This window comes from Asterias rubens, chromosome 20 (genome assembly GCF_902459465.1).
Source record: "Asterias rubens chromosome 20, eAstRub1.3, whole genome shotgun sequence".
NCBI classification, from domain to species: Eukaryota; Metazoa; Echinodermata; class Asteroidea; order Forcipulatida; family Asteriidae; genus Asterias; species Asterias rubens.
Window position 1 is genome coordinate 2,187,973 of NC_047081.1, and position 20,833 is coordinate 2,208,805.

A 20,833-nucleotide genomic window follows, 5' to 3' on the forward strand; every position below is an offset into this window, starting at 1 on the left:
AAGAGTAACCACGGTAACGCTTCTCAGATTCAAATTTGTGGCCATAACAACTAGCATATTTTTACATAGCCACACTACTTCGAACTAAAAACTGTTCCAAAATGCTTTAAACAATGTACATGCGCTATCGGAAGCTGTTGTAGACTTCTAAAAGTTTTTTTATTGCCATTTATTTTACCAAACGTATAGACGATGTGATCTGTGACATCACATAATTAACAAAAGAGCCCTAGGCTGGACTTCCTGCCTGCAGGCATGATTTGTACACAGCCTAAAGGAACAAATAATATAAAAAAATATTTTATGGAGATTGCAGTGTCTAATTCCTATCAACTTTTGATATGATCAAAGGGGGCGCATCTCAAAACTTGTCCAGCTTTTACTTGGACAACTCTTGGGTTAATGTGGAAATTATGACACAAAATGTCAATTTTCCCATAGGACCAGTGTAGTATCTTGCCTGCCAGAATACTCCATAAATGTACAAGGTCACACTTGCTGTAAACAGAGTTCACATGGTCTATACCTTCCTTTTTAAAAATAAACTTTCATCTAATTCACATCACTTTGCATGGTTTCCCATGCAGTTTTTTTCTTCGATGGAGTTTTCTCCGGTGTATATTTGAGAGTCAATAAAGCAAGCTGGCTCTGCAATGGTTCATTTTCGTTCATTTCTTCAATTATTGCTTCGTCATCTTTCGTCCATCGAATGTACCGACATCGTTTCATCTCCTCAAACAATTCTCCATCTTCAACGTCGTCCATGTTGGCCACGTCTGGGTCGTCCACTTGCAGAGATTCTCGCCTAAAACCCCTGTAGGATTGTATTTGTTTTACCTCGTCGTGAAGTTGATCGAAGGCAGACATATTCATGAGCTGCTTGCTGGCCCTGCGCATTCGGGGAGTCTTGCGCAAGGAGGACGAAGCGGTCTGTTGCATCAACGTTGAGGAGGAGCGCGTGTCCATTTTGGCGGGCGTTTTGATACCGCGCGTTTCGGGGATGAACGGGGCTGCTGCGAACTTACTTGGCGATTTAGAGGGCGTCGTGGCACGGGACATCCCTGCTGTGGATTTGGCGGGCTTTTGTTGTGCACTTTCATCCACGCGTATTGAAGGTGCTGGCATCACACCCTTTGTTTTCATGCGTGTCACGTGGTTTTTCATCTGCATTTTGTACATATCCAGATAGTTGGTTTTCAGTACTTTACTTTTGGATTCGTATTTCTGTTCGATGATTGTGTCACACTGAGTCCCGATGCTCGTCTGAGGGCGCTTTTTCCTTGGTTTGGTTCTCTGAGAGGAATAATACAAGGGGCTCGATTGAGGGCGCATACCTAATTTCCTCATCACCATTCTGACTGACTCCTCGGCTGCGGAACTATCAGCAACCGTAGAGAACCCGTCTGTCTCGATGGGTTTCTTTTGGGATGCCTCCTTCTGAGAACCCTCTAACGCACCCAGTCCTCCGACATGGTCTCCTACTTCCGGTTTCTCAGCCGTTTCTTCTCCGGTTGTTTCTAGTCTTTGTTCCCAGTCGTTCAGAACCTTTCGATAGTGTCTAATCTGAACCTGGTCAGGGGTCATTGTAGACAGTTTCCTTTTAGAGATTCTGCTATACTCTTTAGGCGGTTGGTGGTTTTCTCTGATTGGCTCTGCCGAACACTGCCGTTGGATGACCCGCTTTTTGGGTAGGAGGGAGGCTAGCTCGCCCGGGGTAGGTAATGTGGTTGCTCTGGGCCGTGACGACAGATAAGACGGCAAGCCCTCTGTCTTCTCCAACCTGGGCACCGGGCAAGCCTTATCGGTCACTTTCCAAATTCCCTCGTGCGCCTTCCGTATCCTCAAATCGCGATCTTTCTCCAGAATCTTGACGACTGTTTTCAGCTTCGTCTCCTGCGTTCGGTTCTGCATCTGTGCCTTCACGAAGATGCGACTCGAGCGGGATTTCAGTTTATCTAACAATCGTCGGTAGTGACGCTCCGTGCTGCCCTGGCCGTCCGTCATTATGTCTGGTGGTATATTCACGTGAGAAACAAAGAGAACACGCTAGCACACGTATACGTGCATGGGTGGTGCTTGTGTTTCAGGTCTTTGCTTTTGTGTTCAGAAGTATCGCATCACTCCACAGTTGCATCAAGAGTCTGAAAACAAACAAAAGTAGACACATTGTAACTCCACATACTAGCAGTTTCACATCTTTACAATACACTTCCATGATAACCCAACAAAATGGCGTCTGAAATATGAAACACCGACACCAGAGTTTCGCTTCAACCCAAAGTGTTTACCTTTGATCACTGGGGTTGATGTTGTCTATACAATACAATGAAGTAAAGGTACATTACTCACTTAACAAAAGACTTGAATGAATGGAAAACCGGCACCAGCAAACAACTTAATTGAGTCATAAAAATACAATGGCGGTCGGGGATGCTCATCCCAAAGCTAGTTCACATGGAAAGCACGTGTGCATGTATTCTGAAGTGTACTTTAACAGTTAAGTACACAACATATCTGGAGGTTTTTTAAGTGTTATTGGTGCTAATTTACGAGTTTGTGCGATGGGCTCTGTAACAAAATGACCGTGGGTTAAAAAGTCACGGATCGACGTTGTCTAGCCAAACTCCAAGGTTGTTAAGTTAATCCTATTTCATCACTGAACAGGATTAAAGGATTGAAATGTGGAACAAGGCCGATGTTCATGGATACGTTTGTGAGGAACTACTGAGGCATTCGATTAGTCAAGACGGTCTTGGGTTGAATTGAAGACGTTGTCAAAACTTGATCCTTTTCTGAGAATTTTACTGTTGCGATGGGACTTCCACACGACCGGTTGTTGACCAAGATAATAAAGAGTAAATAATGATATAAAATTGTTACCATTGAGTGAGACGTTAACTTGAATGGTGGCATTATGATTTTATAACAAGATAAGGTTGCAAGAGTTTTTTTTAAGAGAGTATTTTGATCAAAATATGACAGCCCGTGTGAAAGTTATTGAAGTTTTCATTATTCTACCAGAGGGCCACACTCTTTGTAATATTATGCTACATGCCTACAAGTTTCCTGTAAAAAAAATGTGAATGTTTAATTTATTTTCCAAGTATTTAAAGCAATCAAGATCCGCATGCAGATACATACGGTCAACAGTGCTATCATATACCGCAATAAAGGGGAAACCCGTACGAGGATTATAACGAATATTTCGCAATATCAAATCCGCTTAGATTATGATATTATTTACTTATAATATCAATTTGTCATTCATTATTATTCGTTTGTCATACAGCTGTAAATAAACATGTTTTAGTCGTATCAAACTCCCAAAAACAATTTCGAAAGATGGTCTAATATTTTATAGAATGTAACAGAGTAGTCTGGCAGAGGCGTTTGCTCAGTGGTTTCTGTCATAAAGTAATTTATATGCAGACTGGCATGTGTATAGAACAACTGGTTGTTGAACTTCAGTTGTGCTTCACTATACTTTTGAGCAAAGAGGGACATTTAAACAGAATGCAGAATAGTAGTTGTCTTAGTAATCACACAAAACATGAACACAGTCATTGACTATTTTGCCAGCTCTACCAATTATCCTGTATATACCTTTAACGCAGAATTCGATTGAATTTTCACAGATTTGATCTTTTTTTTTTTTTTTTTTTTTTGGGGGGGGGGGAACATATTGTTGTTTTGTGTGATTTCCCTTGTGGTTTATTATTTGATGAAAATGAATTTCAATATTTAACATTCGATCTGGCAAAACTCAAAGGCAACAAAGTGCAATCCATGTTTCCAGCACAAAATGTAGGGCCTACTTCATTGGGGGTCTTCCACTATTTTTCAGAAGATGAAGACCAACCGAAAAACAAGCAGCATTGATTTAGAACACAAATTTATCATTTCATATGACATTATGATGCTTGAGAGGTCAATGGAACAAACCAATAAAGACTACAGAAATAACTACACTATGACTTATGGCTATTTATGTTAGCCAGACGAGGTGTGTAATAGAACACCCAAATAAAGGAATTTTTGACTTCCTCGAAGTTTGGGACTGTAAGGGGTATTCCCTTAAAGGGTGTATGTACTTTTTCCTAACAAAAAACACAATGTCCACAGATTTACATTAAATTTACACAGTTTAAAAATTATGATAGTAGAAAGCTTCCCTTGAAATTTTACTTACTGAGGTGCTGTAGTTTTTGAGAAATGAGTAAAAGTAATAATTTTCGTCTCAGTTTAGCATGGAAAAGCGTATTACAGGAACACTCTGCCTTAGATCGGACGAGTTGGTCTATACAAAGCGTTTGTAACCATTTAAAATGCATATGGTTAGAAAGATGTTTTAAAAGTAGAATACATTGATCCACACAAGTTTGCCTCGAAATTGCGAGGTTTGCCCTTTTTGTGCGACCCATCACGGTCGGCCATTTATGGGGGTCAAAATTTTGACTCATAAATGGCCGACCGTGTTAGTCGACGAGGTAAACGGAAAACCGTGCGATTTCGAGGCATGTTTGTGTGGATCATTGTATTCTACTTTTACAACATCTTTTTATCCATGTGCATTTCATAACAAACGGTTACACACGTTTTCAAAGATCAACTCGACCGATCCAAGGCAACGTGTTCCTTTAAATAGAATGGTAGTTGTCTTAGTGGATCACACAAAACATGTGAAGTAATTGACTATTTTGCCAGCTCTACCAATTATCCTGTATCTTTAACGCAGATTTAATGTTTCATTTTTTTTCTTCTTTTTCTTTTTTTCGGGGGGGGGGGTCACATATTGTTGTTTTGTCAATATTTAACATACGATCTGGCCAAACTGAAATGCAACAAAGTCCAATCCATATTTCCAGCACAAAGTGTAGGGCCTACTTCATACTTTTTCAGAAGATGAAGACCGACAGAAAAACAAGCAGCATTGATTTAGGACACCAATTTATTATTTCATATGACATTATGATGCTTGAGAGGTCAATGGAACAAACCAATAAAGACTACAGAAATAACTATACTATGACTTATGGCTATTTATATTAGCCAGACGAGGTGTGTAATAGAACACCCAAATAATGGAATTTTTGACTTCCTCGAAGTTTTGGACTGCATGGGGTATTCCCTTAAAGGGTTATGTGCTTTGTGTAGGACAAATAACACAATGTCTACAGATTTACACTAAACTTACATCGTATGCAGATAATGATGATAGAAAGCTTCCCTGAAAATATTAGTTGCTGAGGTGCTGTAGTTTTTGAGAAATGAGTAAAACAATGTCATGAAAATAATTTTCGTGTCAGTGAACATGAGACGAAAATTATTTTAGCATGTAAAAATGTATTTTCATGACTCGGTTATTTTACTCATTTCTAAACTACAGCACCTCAGCAACTAATATTTTAAGGTACGCTTTCTACTATCATTGTCTTCAAACGGTGCTGTCAGTTTAATGTAAATCTGTGGACATTGTGTTTTGTGTTACAAAAAGTACCCAAATCCTTTAAAAGCGATGTCATTAAAGGAACACGTTGCCCTGGATCGGACGAGTTGGTCTATAAAAAGCGTTTGAAACCGTTTGTTATGAAATGTATATGGTTAGAAAGATGTTTTAAAAGTAGAATACAATGATCTACACAACTATCTCTCAAAATTGCACGGTTTTCTTTTTACGTCGCGAACTATTTATGGGAGTCATATTCGAGGCATATTTGTGTAGATCATTGTATTCTACCTTTACATCATCTTTCTAACCATAATAAATGCATTTTATAATAAACGGTCACAAAACGCTTTTCAAAGACCAACTCGACCGATCCAAGGCAACGTGTTCCATTAAAGGCACTGGACACATTATTGGTAACTGTTAGAGACTAGTGGTGTATAGGCTAATATACGCATAAACAAACCAATCTGTGAAAATGTTGACTCAATTCATCGATGCAAGAGAACAATGACAGAAAAATACCCTTTTTGCACAAATTAATGTGTGCGCTTTCAAATGCCTAAAATAGGCTTCAGTCCTGAAGTGTTTTAATATTTGAGTAAAAAATTACTTCTGTTCGAAAAAACTACGTTACTTAATCAGAGGGAGCAGTTTCTCACACTGTTTTATACTACCACCATATTTCTATTGTTCGCTCACAATATGTAATGTGTAATTACTAATATTGTCCACTACATTTAATAATTACCCTTCAAATTCTACCCCAGTGCAATTCGAAGTTCACGATTGGGGACAAGTTGATAGTTTCTTACCTTTGTTTTGACGATGGTGTCAGTAGCAGTAGAACTACATCCTCAGAATGTGCAAGGTAGCTTCAGAACTGCGTTGTCTCATCACCAGTTAAACCGACTTATTATTTCTCTATCCACCAAAGCTGTTATAATCTATTGTTACAGGTGGCGTTATCACAAACTCACATCAGATTTGAGTTCGATTTGTTCTCGCTATTGATAAAGCAAATCCCAACTCCGGGTTGCCAACTGCGATTTACCTGAATCCGAGCAACGGCAATAAGAGTAGAGTAGAGAGTGCGACAGTTATTACATCGCACTCGACGGCATGCAAACAGCACACGTTATGATGTTGATTAAAACATGGAGGAATCTAATTTATTTCTCCATGATTGAAACAACCAAACACAGGCAGAGAGAGAGGGTCGAACTTGGCAAACTGAAGTAGACAAGTCACCTAGGCGTTTGAAGAAGACACGAGCGTTCTGACAACCTAACGTTTCCTTATTTATTCCGGGAAAACATTAGCTCCTTAGGGACGAACTGCTGTGTGCAAGGGCTAAAGGGTTAGCGCTGTCGTACATGGGGGCAGGCAGGCAGTGTGACTGTGAATGTACCAGAAAGAGCGTTCGATTGTGAATTGTTTATGAGGAATTGATGTTGCGATGAGTGTCTTTTGTCCATCTCGGCCCATCATCGCTTAGGGCCGAGGGCGACTTGATAAAGGTAATCAATATCAATGTATTGAGATCGGGATCGTTCTTGAATAAGGTGAATTCCAACCGATCTGCTCATTAATTATTCATAAATTGATTACCATTGCTAGAAGGGAAACCAATTTGCATGTAACTGTCTATAGAAGTTGAGTTGCATGTAAGGTATTGTGTTTATCAATGAGGCCCTGTGAATAATTTAAGAGCTCATAAGAATGAAACTATAATTCACACCATGCAAAGCTTCAAACATCACAGGGCTCATGTTTTACGTCAGAAGTAAATAGAAGTGACACCCTCAACTTTTACGTAATTCTTTTCCCACTCTGTGTCTGGGTCTGTCTCAAAGCATCTCAAAGCATCTCAAAGAATAAAGCTATGGTGACCGGGTATGGCAAAAGATTCTGCTCCCCGGAGAAACTGCCCCCCCCCCCCCCCCACCACCAACACGGCGGACTGTGAACTCACTACTTCTGATAGCGCCCTCTGTTGAGCCATCATCCTTAGACGCATCAAACGGTAATTTTCTCTGATTGACACATAAATAATTTATGACACTACCAATGTCACCTGTTAAACGTAAATTGTGACGAGGTTTGTATGAAAACTAAATATATACAGTAGGCCCTACATAGTTTCTTTGGGTGTTTTCAGGAAGGTAGACACTGTATTCAGTGGAACTTTCACTTGTCTTTGCTGTATCTTTCTTTGGGTTCGTTCGTTTAGCTTCCCCGGGTCGACCCCGGTGTGTGGCATTTTTTTCCCAGGACGAACGTGTGCAGATAATTACCCACGTTCGTCCTGGAAAAAATAAATAAAAAACAGCACCGCCACACACCGGGGTCGACCCAGGAAGGCTAAACGAACGCACCCACTATAGTGCAGTGCTGCCTATACAATTCAGCATTACGTTGACAGAAAAACTAGCCTATTGCCTTACCTTTTAGGGTTCTCTGGCACTGCTTAGTGTTGGGGATGTAATCCACAGAGAGAATGCAAGGGCTGAAAAAGGAGGCTTCCATCAGACATCTAGTCCATTATTCCATGACAAAATGTGGCAACAGAGGTTCCCTAAAACATTTTCCAATACCTCATACAATTTGAGCCTGAACACCCGACGTCACACTTCGAGGCTTGTGAATTACGCCAAAGAGCCTAGGTCGATCCCATGCCCAGTCCATAATCACCTTTCACCTACATACATATACCATGATGCAGATGACCGCAAGTGCAGTTGTCAAAACGTCACCACCGACCAATCAAAACGCATTTCCATTGAAATCAATGTATCCAATGTAATCACTTGTTCTGACAAGCAAGTATACCCGTCTTTATCCTTGCAGATAGAGACAGGGTACCAGTCTATCACACACCCTTTTCTTCTTGATTGAGAGGTATGTTACCTCGCCTTAAACCCTCTGACGAATTCCTGAGATTCCAAGTAAACAATGAGGGGGGGGGGGGGGTGGTTGCCAAATATCTCTTCAATTCACCAAACTTTAGGCCATATACGAATTGGCGGCTACAGCTACGGCTAGCTAGATTACCGCGTCATCGTGTGGAGGTAAAGGACATCCTTATATATAGCAACACCCATAGAAACAACCGTAGCCGAAGCTGCAGACGTCAGTTCGGATTGTGCGTACACTTTAATATTTTCACATTTTTCCAGCCCACAAAGGGTTTACAACACGGCTGAAATGTGCTTCGCTATCAGCTTACCAGCTTACATACTTGTATCTTGGACATGGGACAAAAAATAGTGAATATCCCAGCAGGCGAATTTGTTTTACCCAGGCAAAGTAGTTTGTTGTTTGTTTGTTGGGGTGTTTGTTTGTTCTGATTGAACTTGATTGTGACTGAATAAAAAATATCAAGGCTGATCGCTACGCCCTTTTAAACAATGTTTATATTAACAAGATCAACAACAAACAATAAACAACAAACAACAACAACAAACAACAAGTATGATGAAGTAAAAGACAAATGATTAACCATTTTATTTAACTTTATTCGGTATTTTATTTCTTCAAACTTCTCACTCACGTAATGTACAGCTCCATCAAGTGATCTCGTGTTTATATGAATATTCATACAGAATATTAACAATTAAATATGGATATTCATACATAATATGAATATTCATATATTGGTGGATTTCCAACAAGAACATATCCTTAGCTTACTATACGACTTAATTGTATCATTCATACATTACTATGAATATTCAAAACAAACGTCGTTCCCGGATTGTATTCACGTATGAATATTCATGAAAGATTACGACCAACGTATAAAAATTCATGAATGATTCGGCTCAAGGTATGAATATTCATGAATGATTATGACCGATGTATGAATATTCAAACAAAGCGAGTACATCGAAGATTATTGCGAGTAATAATTACCAACACCCATAATAATTATGCAAAAAACAAAACCTTTCAATATGGTACATTTGTTTAGGCTACTTTTGATAAAATTTCAAATATGAAAATTATATGCTATGCAGCTTTAGGATAGCAAACTTGTAAGGAAAGAAATGAATGCTCCTACGGGTTTTTAAAACCCATGTCGGCTGCGTTTTGATAATTATTTTATACATAATAGAATGGATTACACTGAATACAGCTAATTTTTGTTTAAACTTGGGCCCTTTCGAAACCACGGTTTCGGCTCAGGCTAGATTGGCCCTGCGACTGTTTTAACATTTTGAGCGTGTTTTGCGTATACGTGCTCTGGGGCTTCAGACGGCCTGAAGCCGAATCCAAAGCCGTGGTTTCGAAAAGGGCCTTAAATGCATTCGAATGCTGTGATGGTATAGCGCCCCAACAGCATCAGAGTGAGTTCCTGTTACAACGTAATCTGTTTCAAAGTTCAATCTGTATGTTGATTTTGTTGAAGCTAAAACGTATGCAAAATAAATTTATTTCAAAAAGTCAAAGTTACTCCATGTTGCATACAAACAATAAACCATGAACAATTGACAAGAATAACAAGCAAAATTGATTATCTTAAGAGGCAAAACAGTATGTGGCCGTGATATGAAACAAACTTAAAGTACAAGCCCTTCAAATTAAATTTAAACCGACAAAATAAGCAAATTAAATGAAATTACAGACGGTAATTGTCAAGGTTAAACAAGAAAACAAGATCTTAAAATAGTATCTCTTAATAACACTCAAGTACAATTTTAATATCCCATAGCCATTCCACATTACCGACAAAAAGTACGAATAAAGTAAACAAATAAAACAAATGGATAAATAAAATAATCAATAAATACAATCGGCAAAACAGGGGGTTTCTTAACAAAATTTAATTTATTTTGTTCGGGTTTATCATTCGGGCGTGGCCAAAACTTCCCCGAGAGGAAACAGAGAGGGCGCACTTTGAATCAGAACTTTAACTGTTGGCGCTTTACTAAAATTACTTTACAAATCAGTATATGATCGTTTTGCAATCCCAAAATAATCTGTTGATATTAATTTGTACATTGTATACAATTTTACATTATATACAATCTATTTCACGAATGAAAATGCTTTAAACTTGCCGAGTTCCCTTAGCGGGAAGATCATTCATTGAAACATGAGATAAACAAAAACAAGTCCCCATTGACGGAAACGCGTGCGTGAAGTTGCCTTAAAAGAATTGAAAAATAATTTCGAACGCCAGCTTCGATTTTTTAAAAATCGTCATGGAAGAAATCACATTTTATTCTCCCCCTATACACACTAACATCTCATCACCAAAATTACACTTTCTTTCATGCATTATAACACAATACACAAATGCTCCTAAACGCAGCATTTGTTGAAACCCGCTCTGTGCTAGCCCAACCGGTATTGACCATCCCAAGTTGCAGCAAGTTAGTTTTCCTGTGGACGATAGCGTTGAAGCATACCGATTTACAAGGCGGACAAGAGGGGCCAGACTATAGTGATAGCGGTTTGAATCTAGCAACGGATATAACTCATGAATAATGCATAGGGTATCAAACAGCGCGCCATTTAATGGCATCATTAGACAAACAATATGCTAATTAGCAATATGCTAATAGACGTAAGAAAGCTTTCAAGGCTGTTTATAACCCCTTGCAGATTTAAGAAGTAAACTTTCTTTTAAATGCAACCAAAACATGCTAACTACCAAAACCGCCCCGCTACCACTAGGGCTCCCTCTATTGGCCAAGCACAGAGCGGATATAATTAGTTTTCCGTATATACATTGGGTTGGATCCTCCATGGTTGGACAATGACGAATATCAAATATAAAAATAGTCATTGAAGTTTTACTTTACAGAAAAATCACAAAATTTGATCGTTACCACTGGGTATAAGGAGCTAATATTTTCCATCTAGATCTAACTCTTATTAAAAATATTAACCAAATTATGTACAATATAAACTTGCTGTTCGGATGGCTCGGGCAATACGCGAAGAAAGAATTAATATTCTTAAAGGTGCACTCGGGTTTACATTTCCCCTTAACAATATTATTACCTTTGACCTCTAATTAAAAGCAGCCCCATTGAACTGGGAATTGGTAGCTGGATCGAACTGGTTCATGTTGACGCCACACCACAATGTTACCAAATGGCAACGCTACTTCCCTCAAACTGGTTTCAACTGGTTTCTTTGGTAACCAGTTGAGCTACCAGTTGAATCCAAAAGGTCCCGGTTGGACACAAGTTAATTCCAGTTTAAAGCAGATGAAACCAGTTAACTTTTTAACTGGTTTCAACTAGAATAACAGGTTGGGAACATTGATCTTTAGGGAAGGATCGACCACATCGAACATTGTGAACATTATGTTGAAATATTTTCGACCACAATTGAAGAGGATCAGAGGTAACAATTCTACGCCAAGGGAAAGCAAAGAGTTATGACAATTATGTTAATATTCTACATCAATTAACAATTTATAATTCATAGGAAGCCCATGTGAAATGCATCATGGGGGTTCTCCATGACCATTCCTACAAGTTAAAAACTAAAAAAAAACGTGATATAAAATTCTGACTAAAGTTCAATCATCTTCATAAATTCAACTGACAATTTGACTGATTTATTATTTTTTTTTATCAAATTAACAACTTGAATTTTGAAATTCTTAATTAAATGGTATTTTTTGTTGAAAGTTTAAGTCACTTTTTGTTTGTCTAGGAATTTCGTCTTGGGCGTTTTGTCGTCTTACATTATATACAAAATGAGTACAGAGTGAGCTTGCATAGGAATAAGCCATGCTGTCCCAAGAAGAATCACTTTCTGTCACAAAATTCTAAAAAGGAAAAATAAAAATAAAAATCCCCTCAATAGTTTATAATACACACTCCATCAGTCAAATTTAGACTAGCAGTAACTCATTTCCTATTTTTAGCGGTTTTCAATAACCATAACTATTAAACTGGTCGTTTTATTTGCTATTACCTTATCCAACCAGTTTACTTGGTAATAACTTGGTAAGAAAACTGTTAAGTTTCAGATTGAAGTTAAAGACAGTGGACACTATTGGTAATATTGTCAACGACCGCTCTTTTCACTTGCTGTATCTCAACAAATGCAAAAAATAACAAACCTGTGAAAATTTCAGCTCAATCGGTCATCGAAGTTGCGATATAATAATGAAAGAAAAAACAACCTTGTCACAAGAAGTAGTGTGCTTTCAGATGCTTGATTTTGAGACCTCAAGTTCTAAATCTGAGGTCTCAAAATCAAATTCATGGAAAATTACTTCTTTCTCGAAAACTACGTTACTTCAGAGGGAGACGTTTCTTACAATGTTTTATATTACCAACCTCTCCCCAGTACTGGTTACCAAGTAAGTTTTTTATGCTAAAAGTTATTTTGAGTAATTACCAATAGCGTCCACTGCCTTTAACTTTGTTGGCATTACCTAAGCTCGCACAGGCACTGGAACTCTGTAAACAGGGAATATCAAATCAATACACATAAAGTATTTATAGGCTATGGACATTTGACATAAGTTCTCCTGGGTTTATCTTTTACTCATGACACTTCTGTTGGTCTAAAACTGATTTTATCAGTCTGTTTTTCTTCCAAGATGTTTGTTTGAATTTTATGCCACTCTACAATCACTCGACTCCACCAACTAAGTAAACCCTTCTGGTTTGTACTGTTGCTTTCCCAATATTGATGTCTATTCTTATGTTTTATAACAGTTGAAAGGTTATATTAAAAATGATTTATCAAATCAAGAGGGAAAAGAACAATTTTATGCAAAATAGGAAGGGATCCTACTGAATTGTGTAGGCACATTAATAGTTGTTATTAATTTTTGCATTTCAGGTCATTTATGTGTCTAAATAAGCTCTTGGCAATTCGTCCGTAAATCCTGCATTTCTTGGCAAAATCTGAGCTAAACAAATCTTGGGTTTAAATTAGTTCTGAAAAAGGGGAGTTTTCAAAGACAATATTATCTGCATTGGAAGTAAAGGCATTATTAATGAATGTCTTTTTAAAAACTGCATTGTTAATAATATTGGTAAGGGTAAATTAAGGAACTGAAATAGACAATAAGGCTAAAAAGACAATAAGGTATACAGGTGGATTGTGCCAATGATCCACAATTGCTTATTGATCGATTGACTAATTGATTGATTGATTGATTTAGACCCAACGAATTTCACCCCAAAATGTAAGCATCAAACTTTTAGACCATTACATATTTCCTCTCAATAATCGTCAGGATCTGGGCAAAATTAATTACGCCCGTATAACAGTTTGACAATGCTGTGACTGGTACTCCAATAAATTTGCCAAGTATTCTGCTAAACAGCTTAATGAAACCGGGCCCTGTACAGATCCTTGCGACACTAGTCTGACACTTTTGGAATATGTTTTTACATCCATGCTCCAAGTTGTTTCTCCACAACAGCTAGAGCGTCTTGACGACCCATCTCCTGGAGAACTCTCGCCAGGTCTAAGACGGCTCCTTCTTCTCGATGCCTCGCCTCCCAGAGATCTAAGATCTGGTCGGTTGGACTGGGCTTAATTGCAAAGTAGTTGATGTAGCTGTGGATAAGAGAGGCGGTAAAAACATTGAAGTTGGAGGAAATACTTGGATCAATGCGAGTTCTAAAATCAATTCCATACTGCTGCGTGGTTTTGTACAAAACTGAAATCATATATAACAAAAAAGTTAATCCTAACGAAGCTATCCTTGTTAAATAATAACCAAGGAGCCTTGAGTGCTGGAGTGAATAAGGCCACAAGCCATTGACTTACCCATCTACTCCTAGCTTCGATGCCAGCATCCTCCAATCATTGCCTCTACTTCTCGGTGGGTCTAGTAACGTGCAAAGCTGGGCTCGGAACGGCCTAGACAATCGGAAGGCTTTGTTGGGGGCTTCTAAGGTCATTGACCCATACCCTGAACTACAGTTGGCTACGTCGGGCTCCGAATGACCGTGATCACATGACATCTGAACAGGGGTGGATAGTCAAAAGGATCAGGTCAGTGATCATGTTTTTTGGTCAGTTATGGCTATACACTGCAAAAACTAGGGTGGGGTCACATCTATTATACCCAAGAGAACATTAATATTAACATCCATCATAGAGTGTTAAAAATAACACCAAGTTAACTTAGTTGGCAGAAATTTGCAGTTATTTGAACACCCTTATGATGTTAATTGTTTTTCTTTTCAGCTGCTATTGCATTCAGTTTCGTTTTCATGCACACATGATTTTTGTTCTTCTCACTCATGTTTGTTCCAGTCGTTCTAAAATTTTCAGTTAAATTTCTACTGCATTTAAATGTCCAAACTGTCCAAATTCTTGCTTTATGACCCACTTCACCTGACGTCATCTTTAGAATAATTTTAGATGCGCATTGTGGTGGGCAATGTCACTGTGCGTTATTCAGTGAAGTGCGCATTTTAGGCGAACTGCATTAACACATAAACCTACTGCCCACCAAAATGGTGAGCGCGGCACAGTCGCCGCGTGTGACATGCGTGCAAGGGGTCACCAATACTCACATCATCCACACATCTTGATATGTCGATGACCTGCCGGCTGTTGGGTGATGACCCCTGCATGACCTCGATACGACATCTGACTATATTGATGGCGGGGTCAACTCTGGCTAGTGTGAAGGCACAGTGCAGGGTATTGGAGGCACCACTCCAAATGTGATAAAAGGGGATTTCCTGCAAAGAAAAAAAGAAGAAAATTTTTTGATAAAATATCAAAAATTACTAAGAAAAACCCCTTTTAGTAATGTAGTTTTAGAGAAAGAGGTTAATTTTTAACCAAAAATTAATCTGAGGAAGGCTTCAAGCCAAAACAAAACAAAAAACAACCTTAATCAAAATAATTGTTAGCATAAAACCTTACCTGGTAAACAGTAATGGGGAGAGGTTGATAGTATAAAACATTGTGAGAAACGGCTCCCTCTGAAGTGACATAGTTTTCGAGAAAGAAGTAATTTTCAACGAATTTGATTTCGAGACCTCAAGTTTAGAATTTGAGGTCTCGAAATCAAGTATATGAAAGCACACAACTTCGTGTGACAAGGGTGTTTTTTTCTTCTCATTATTATCTCGCAACTTCGACGACCAATTGAGCTCAACTTTCACAGGTTTGTTATTTTATGCATATGTTGAGATACACCAAGTGAGAAGACTTGTCTTTGACAATTCCCAATAGTGTCCAGTGTCTTTAACCTATGGAAGATGTCTGTAAAGTATTTGCAGACAACATATTGTGTATCAGGGGTGGTGGTTGTTACTGATAACTGGTTTGACAGAAGACTATTTTACCTGGAAGTTTGAGGCGACTTTGCTCTGCCAGCCGGGCATGACGTCTTCGATGGAAAGTATGAGATTATGACCTGTGTCGGTGAAGTAAAGCTGCTTGGGTCTGTGGAGGAGTCGGCCACCTAATCTCTGCTCAATCTGGATCACATTCTGTTGATTACGAACATCATCCAATGATAATAATAAATAATAATTGATAATATCTCTTGAAAATTTGTCACAAATTAATTAAGTTGAGTTGATTTCAACTTAAGTAATCAACAATATGACAAAAGTAGCATTTGAAGAGAGGTTTGCAGTAACGCCATTTGAGAATCTCTTTTGAATACCGTTAGCTCTGAAAAGAACTGGTGGTTGACAATGAAATCAGCGTTTCGATCAGTACGCTCTAAATTTGAAAAAGGCAACTGTCATCTGAGTTTAGTGAAGATAATGTTATTACCAAAATGTGATCAGCACAAGAGAACAATTTTTCAGAAAAAGGAATGGGGTACACCAGCAAAAACACCATACATAGGTTGTGAACCCTGACAATTATATATAAGTGAATACATCGTCATAAGTGAATACATTGTCATCATACATTCGTCACCGTGGTCAAGTGGTTAGACTGCAGGACTTGCAATCACAAGGTTGTGGGTTCGAATCCCCCAGCTTAACCGCTGATTTCACAATGACTAGAATAGATATGGTCGTCTAGTTAATGAATCACAATTTCTTGATTTGTGTAATTCATAATCATAGGTGTTAAACCAATGTTTGTGAGAGAGAGATCGGCTGTTGCCAGCTTGGTGTTTATATCCCTTGTGGGAGTTTGCCGAGTTCCCTTGATTGGAAGATCATACAAACAAAAAATATCAAATATTTCTAGATTTATTTTAGAGATGTTAATACACATTTGATAAAAAACAACCATTCTGAAAAATGTGTCGCAGTTGCTTTTGTTGGGCTTGTGATAACACCTCCTGAACTTCCAAAGAGCAGAATTTTTGTATGTATGAAGAAAATAATAATAATAATAATAATTTTCGATTTATATAGCGCCTAATAACTAACACTTAATTCTCTAAGCGCTTTACATTAGTGCCCTGGTCATAGGGCCAATAACATCCCTTTTTAATGTTTCTCAGCTCCCTTGGGAGTATACAACCTGGGCAACAGTTTATATCGCTCCAAAGGCTTTTTCATTCACAATATCAACCTCTACCCTCGCAGGTACCCATTTATTCCCCTGGGTGAAGAGAAGCAATTATAGTAAAGTATCTTGCTCAAAGACACAAGTGTCACGACTGGGATTCGAACCCACACTCCGGTGAAAACGCACCAGAACTTGAATTCGATGCTCTTAACCACACGGCCATGACACTCTACAAAATGACAAGAAAAGTCCAGAAAATATCTGAATTCAGATATTTTTCTCATCCCTACCTCCAATGTGTCCGGCGTATCTTCCATGACGTACACCTTCACGCAGTAATCCATCATAGCTCGGAGTATGGGCCCAAAGGCAGCGATCTTAAGTACTTTACTGGCTGCCTGGCTCGGCAGCGATTCACCCACGAAGGCAAACCAGCTGAGCTGGTCCGTCACGATGGAACACTGTCTCTTGTCCACTTGGCAGAAGATTGGTGTGTTTATAGTCTCCTCTCCCACTATGGCAATTTTCTGAGTACAAAAAAGACACACAATCATTAAAGACACTGGACACTATTGGTAATTGTCAAAGACCAATCTTCTTACTTGGTGTATCTCAACATATGCATAAAATAACAAACCAGTGAAAATTTGAGCTCGATTGGTCATCGAAATTGCGAGATAATAATGACAGAAAAAATACCCTTGTCACACAAGTTGTGTGCTTTCAGATGGTTGATTTCGAGACCTCAAATTCTAAACTTGAGGTCTTGAAATCAAATTCGTGGAAAGATACTTCTTTCTCGAAAACTACATTACTTCAAAGGAAGCCGTTTCTCACAATGTTTTATACCATCAACCTCTCCCCACTCGTTATCAAGAAAAGTTTGATGCTAATAATTATTTTGAGTAACTACCAATAGTGTCCATCCTTTAAGGTAAGACACTGTTATAAAGAATTGCAAAGGTCGATGGTTCGACTCGCACCGAGTAACATGCATGTTTTTACAAGAACCGTATTGGGCTTTTCTAAAAAAGTTGTAGACGGGCCTTATTTGCAGAAATTCTAACAACTTACCGGTTAAAACATTCCATTTTTTTGGGGGGGACTTAATTCAGTGAAAAGAGTCAATGCTGACAATAAAGTCTGAACCTGCGATCCATATCTTAGGAGGTACGTTAGAAGATTACATTTCCACTTTTTGGTAACACCTATGGCATTATAGCATCCAATGAGCTTTGGAAAACAGTATCCGTAGTGCTAGATTGTAGACTAAAGAGCACAACTTTTTAAGATTTTGAGGAAAATACAGCCTCTTAATTACAAAGAAAGTCTGAATTAAGATGAAAATCTTAACTCGTGCCTGCTGAACTGTATCTAATTAACACACGAGTAGACCATTATTTGAGCCAATATCAGCCAAAGATAAAAAATATAATGACAAATGGTTCACAAATCCAGCAAACAACTTTGATTTCCACTCCTCACCTCCCACGCTTTTTCTCCAGAGCGGCACATATTGCTATATACAGAACACCTCCACTCTCCCCTCATGCCATTAGCGCAGTGTGGTGTCGTTATAATGACCGGCTTGGCAAAGGTCAGGCCCGGTGGACCGCAGATAATGACCGGGCTGAGAATGGTCTGTTTTCCACTCACTCTTGGACGGTCGGTCACATCACGGCTGACGGCAATATACAGGTCCTCTGAGTGACCCTTTGGAAGGGCGCCCTCTGGGATAAACATACTGATACCTATTCAAGGCAATAAAGAAACAAATGATGAGCCCTGTGTTATTGCCCTGTGTTATTGCCCTGTGTTATTGCCCTATAGGGCATTAATACAAAATACCAGCCAATGTAGGATAACTCTGGATTAAGCACATTGGGAATGCTTTTGAAATGGCCCCGGAAAAAAGAAATTTCTACAGAGGGCCATATTCAGAAACGTCAGCCTTGTCAGTTATATTGCCCCAAGCAAAGCAACTTTTCTTGTGTCTTTTAAGGAAAACAAGGTTCTGTCGGACTGAGGCAATAAAGATCTCTGAACGCACTGTATAAGACAGCCAGCATAACTTCTAATTACATTGCCCTAATTCACAGCGGCAAAAATTAATCTAATGCCCCCCTCAAAAAAAAAAGATATAATACAAATTTCATTACTGTAAAAAGATTCATTAAGCGCATTTCCAAAAAGACTTAAGTGCTTTACTAAAATGCTTTTAAAGTTCAAGGAAACACCAAATTAAAATGTAAAAAAAAACGGGAAAAAAAGAAGAGAGAAAATACAGAAAAGCGTAAGGTAGAACGAGGTTATGCTAGCAGTTCTCTCCTTACCAGCATCTGGTATAACTAGTCTTCCTCCTCGGTGGCTCACCATCCCCCACGACATACAATGCGAGTCTATATGCGACGGGATTCCTGCACTGACAATAGAGGGAGCCCTTCCGTGGTCCGACCCATACGGGGAGCTCGGGGACAGGCTCTCCTCCTCGGAAGAATGGACTGCTGAGTCTCTGAGTCTCCGCTCATGAAATGTGGTGTTGTCCTCGCCGTCCGGCTCCGAGCACCTCTGCTGGTTCGGATTATGAGTCAGATTCCGACAAGGTAAGTCCATCGGCGGCCGGTTATGGAGAATGGGATGGCAGCACTCTTGCGTCGTCGGGGGCACCAGCGGGATGTACTGATGCATGGACGGGTCGATGATGGGGTTGCCGTTCGGCACGGCGTAGTTCGATGAGTCCGACGAGTAATCGTTCAGGTGCGTCATGACGCCGTTTTTGGGCGAGAACGTGACGGTCATTCCGTTGGGCTTGATGTCCTTGGGATCCTCGTAGTACGCTTCGGATTGGAGGATCGGTGACGTGGTCATTTGGATTTTTTCCATGGTGTGATTCGGGAGGGCTACGTGGGTGCACATGTTGAGCGGTGCCGAGGACTGGGTGATGTCTGGCTGAACGGCTAACATAGCCAAGTTACACTCATCTGTAAAGTAACAGACAAACCATTAATAACCACTGGATCAAAAACTTATAAATAAATCAGAATAAGCATTATAGCTCTAGGCATGTCTCAATGTGCATGATTGGCAGGCAAAGAATCATCATCGGCAACCATCATGACATGCTGATTTTGAAGCAATGCGCTCTTAAACTGGGTACCACAGAGCTTAACAAAAAAACTACACACTCACCAAATAAATACAGCCACTTTCAAAGGGAAAGACTGTTGGTCTATGATGGCATTAACAATAACAGGGGTTGATTTCACAAAGAGTTAAGACTAGTCTTGTCTCGGATCAGCCTTAAGTTTTAAGTAAGTCTTAAAGAGTCATAGGACTTGTCATAAGTTCGACTATGAAATAGTTTGTGAAATCGACCCCTTGTCTTTTGAATCACTTCCAAGTTTGCCTTCACATCACTGTTCAAATGACCTTCTCTATAATTTAACTTGTATGTACTTATGGGATTGCGAGTTGCAATGAATTGAATGAAAGCACTACCTGTAGTACCAGCTGAATAAGTGGTCCCTTGTCTCTTCCTGCGCGTTGCTATACACACTATCATGAAGACAAAGACTAATAGGAAGACCAAAGCAGCCAGAGCAACGCCGATATACAGAGGGATCTGATCCTCATACCCATCCTTGACTATAGAGGGAGACAGACACAGAGCAAGATGTAATGTGGTTAGTACAGGGTGCTGAAGGTTGATGGTTTTGAGCATCCACCATGCCTGGATATTCATCTGCCAGAGGGCACTCTTTATTTTCACTTTGCCTGAGAAGAAACAATGAGCCTATTGGCCAAGTGGCTCATCCCTAGATTCTGTGAATGTACAATTAGGACATGTCTTCAAATGGTAGACTTGTTTCTATTCCTCAGAGCAACTCACTGACTTGAGTACAACTCACTGACTTGAGTCTAAGTCAATGACTTGAGTCTAAAAGTTACTGACTTGAG

General features: G+C 39.2%; 2 protein-coding genes across 3 annotated transcripts in view; both read right to left on the reverse strand.

Moving 5' to 3' along the window:
- Positions 1-482: 482 nt before the first annotated feature.
- Positions 483-8,079, reverse strand: LOC117303879. 2 transcript variants are annotated; one of them, XM_033788282.1, is made up of 2 exons: positions 7,894-8,079; positions 483-2,141 (listed from the first exon to the last, which is right to left on the reverse strand). In XM_033788282.1, exon 2 carries the CDS (start codon positions 2,002-2,004, stop codon positions 553-555), a length of 1,452 nt encoding a protein of 483 aa, XP_033644173.1. In that variant the 5' UTR covers positions 2,005-2,141; positions 7,894-8,079; the 3' UTR covers positions 483-552. The 2 variants fall into 2 exon arrangements, with proteins under 2 accessions (XP_033644173.1, XP_033644174.1); XM_033788283.1 differs by lacking the exon at positions 7,894-8,079 and adding an exon at positions 6,262-6,701.
- Positions 8,080-12,765: 4,686 nt separating this feature from the next.
- Positions 12,766-20,833, reverse strand: part of LOC117303944 (netrin receptor UNC5C-like) — a 140,844-nt gene continuing 132,776 nt past the window's right edge. The window contains exons 8-15 of the mRNA XM_033788412.1: positions 20,375-20,521; positions 19,210-19,857; positions 18,362-18,627; positions 17,167-17,403; positions 15,742-15,888; positions 14,959-15,129; positions 14,204-14,400; positions 12,766-13,990 (exon numbers count right to left, since the gene is read on the reverse strand). Of these exons, the coding sequence (XP_033644303.1) occupies positions 13,819-13,990; positions 14,204-14,400; positions 14,959-15,129; positions 15,742-15,888; positions 17,167-17,403; positions 18,362-18,627; positions 19,210-19,857; positions 20,375-20,521 (1,985 nt within the window). The 3' untranslated portion in view covers positions 12,766-13,818. The remainder of the gene's footprint in view (positions 13,991-14,203; positions 14,401-14,958; positions 15,130-15,741; positions 15,889-17,166; positions 17,404-18,361; positions 18,628-19,209; positions 19,858-20,374; positions 20,522-20,833) is intronic.

What these genes read in the sequence shown, in the direction of transcription:
- LOC117303879 (XM_033788282.1), bottom strand. Translation starts at nt 2,004, where the DNA reads ATGACGGACGGCCAGGGCAGCACGGAGCGTCACTACCGACGATTGTTA.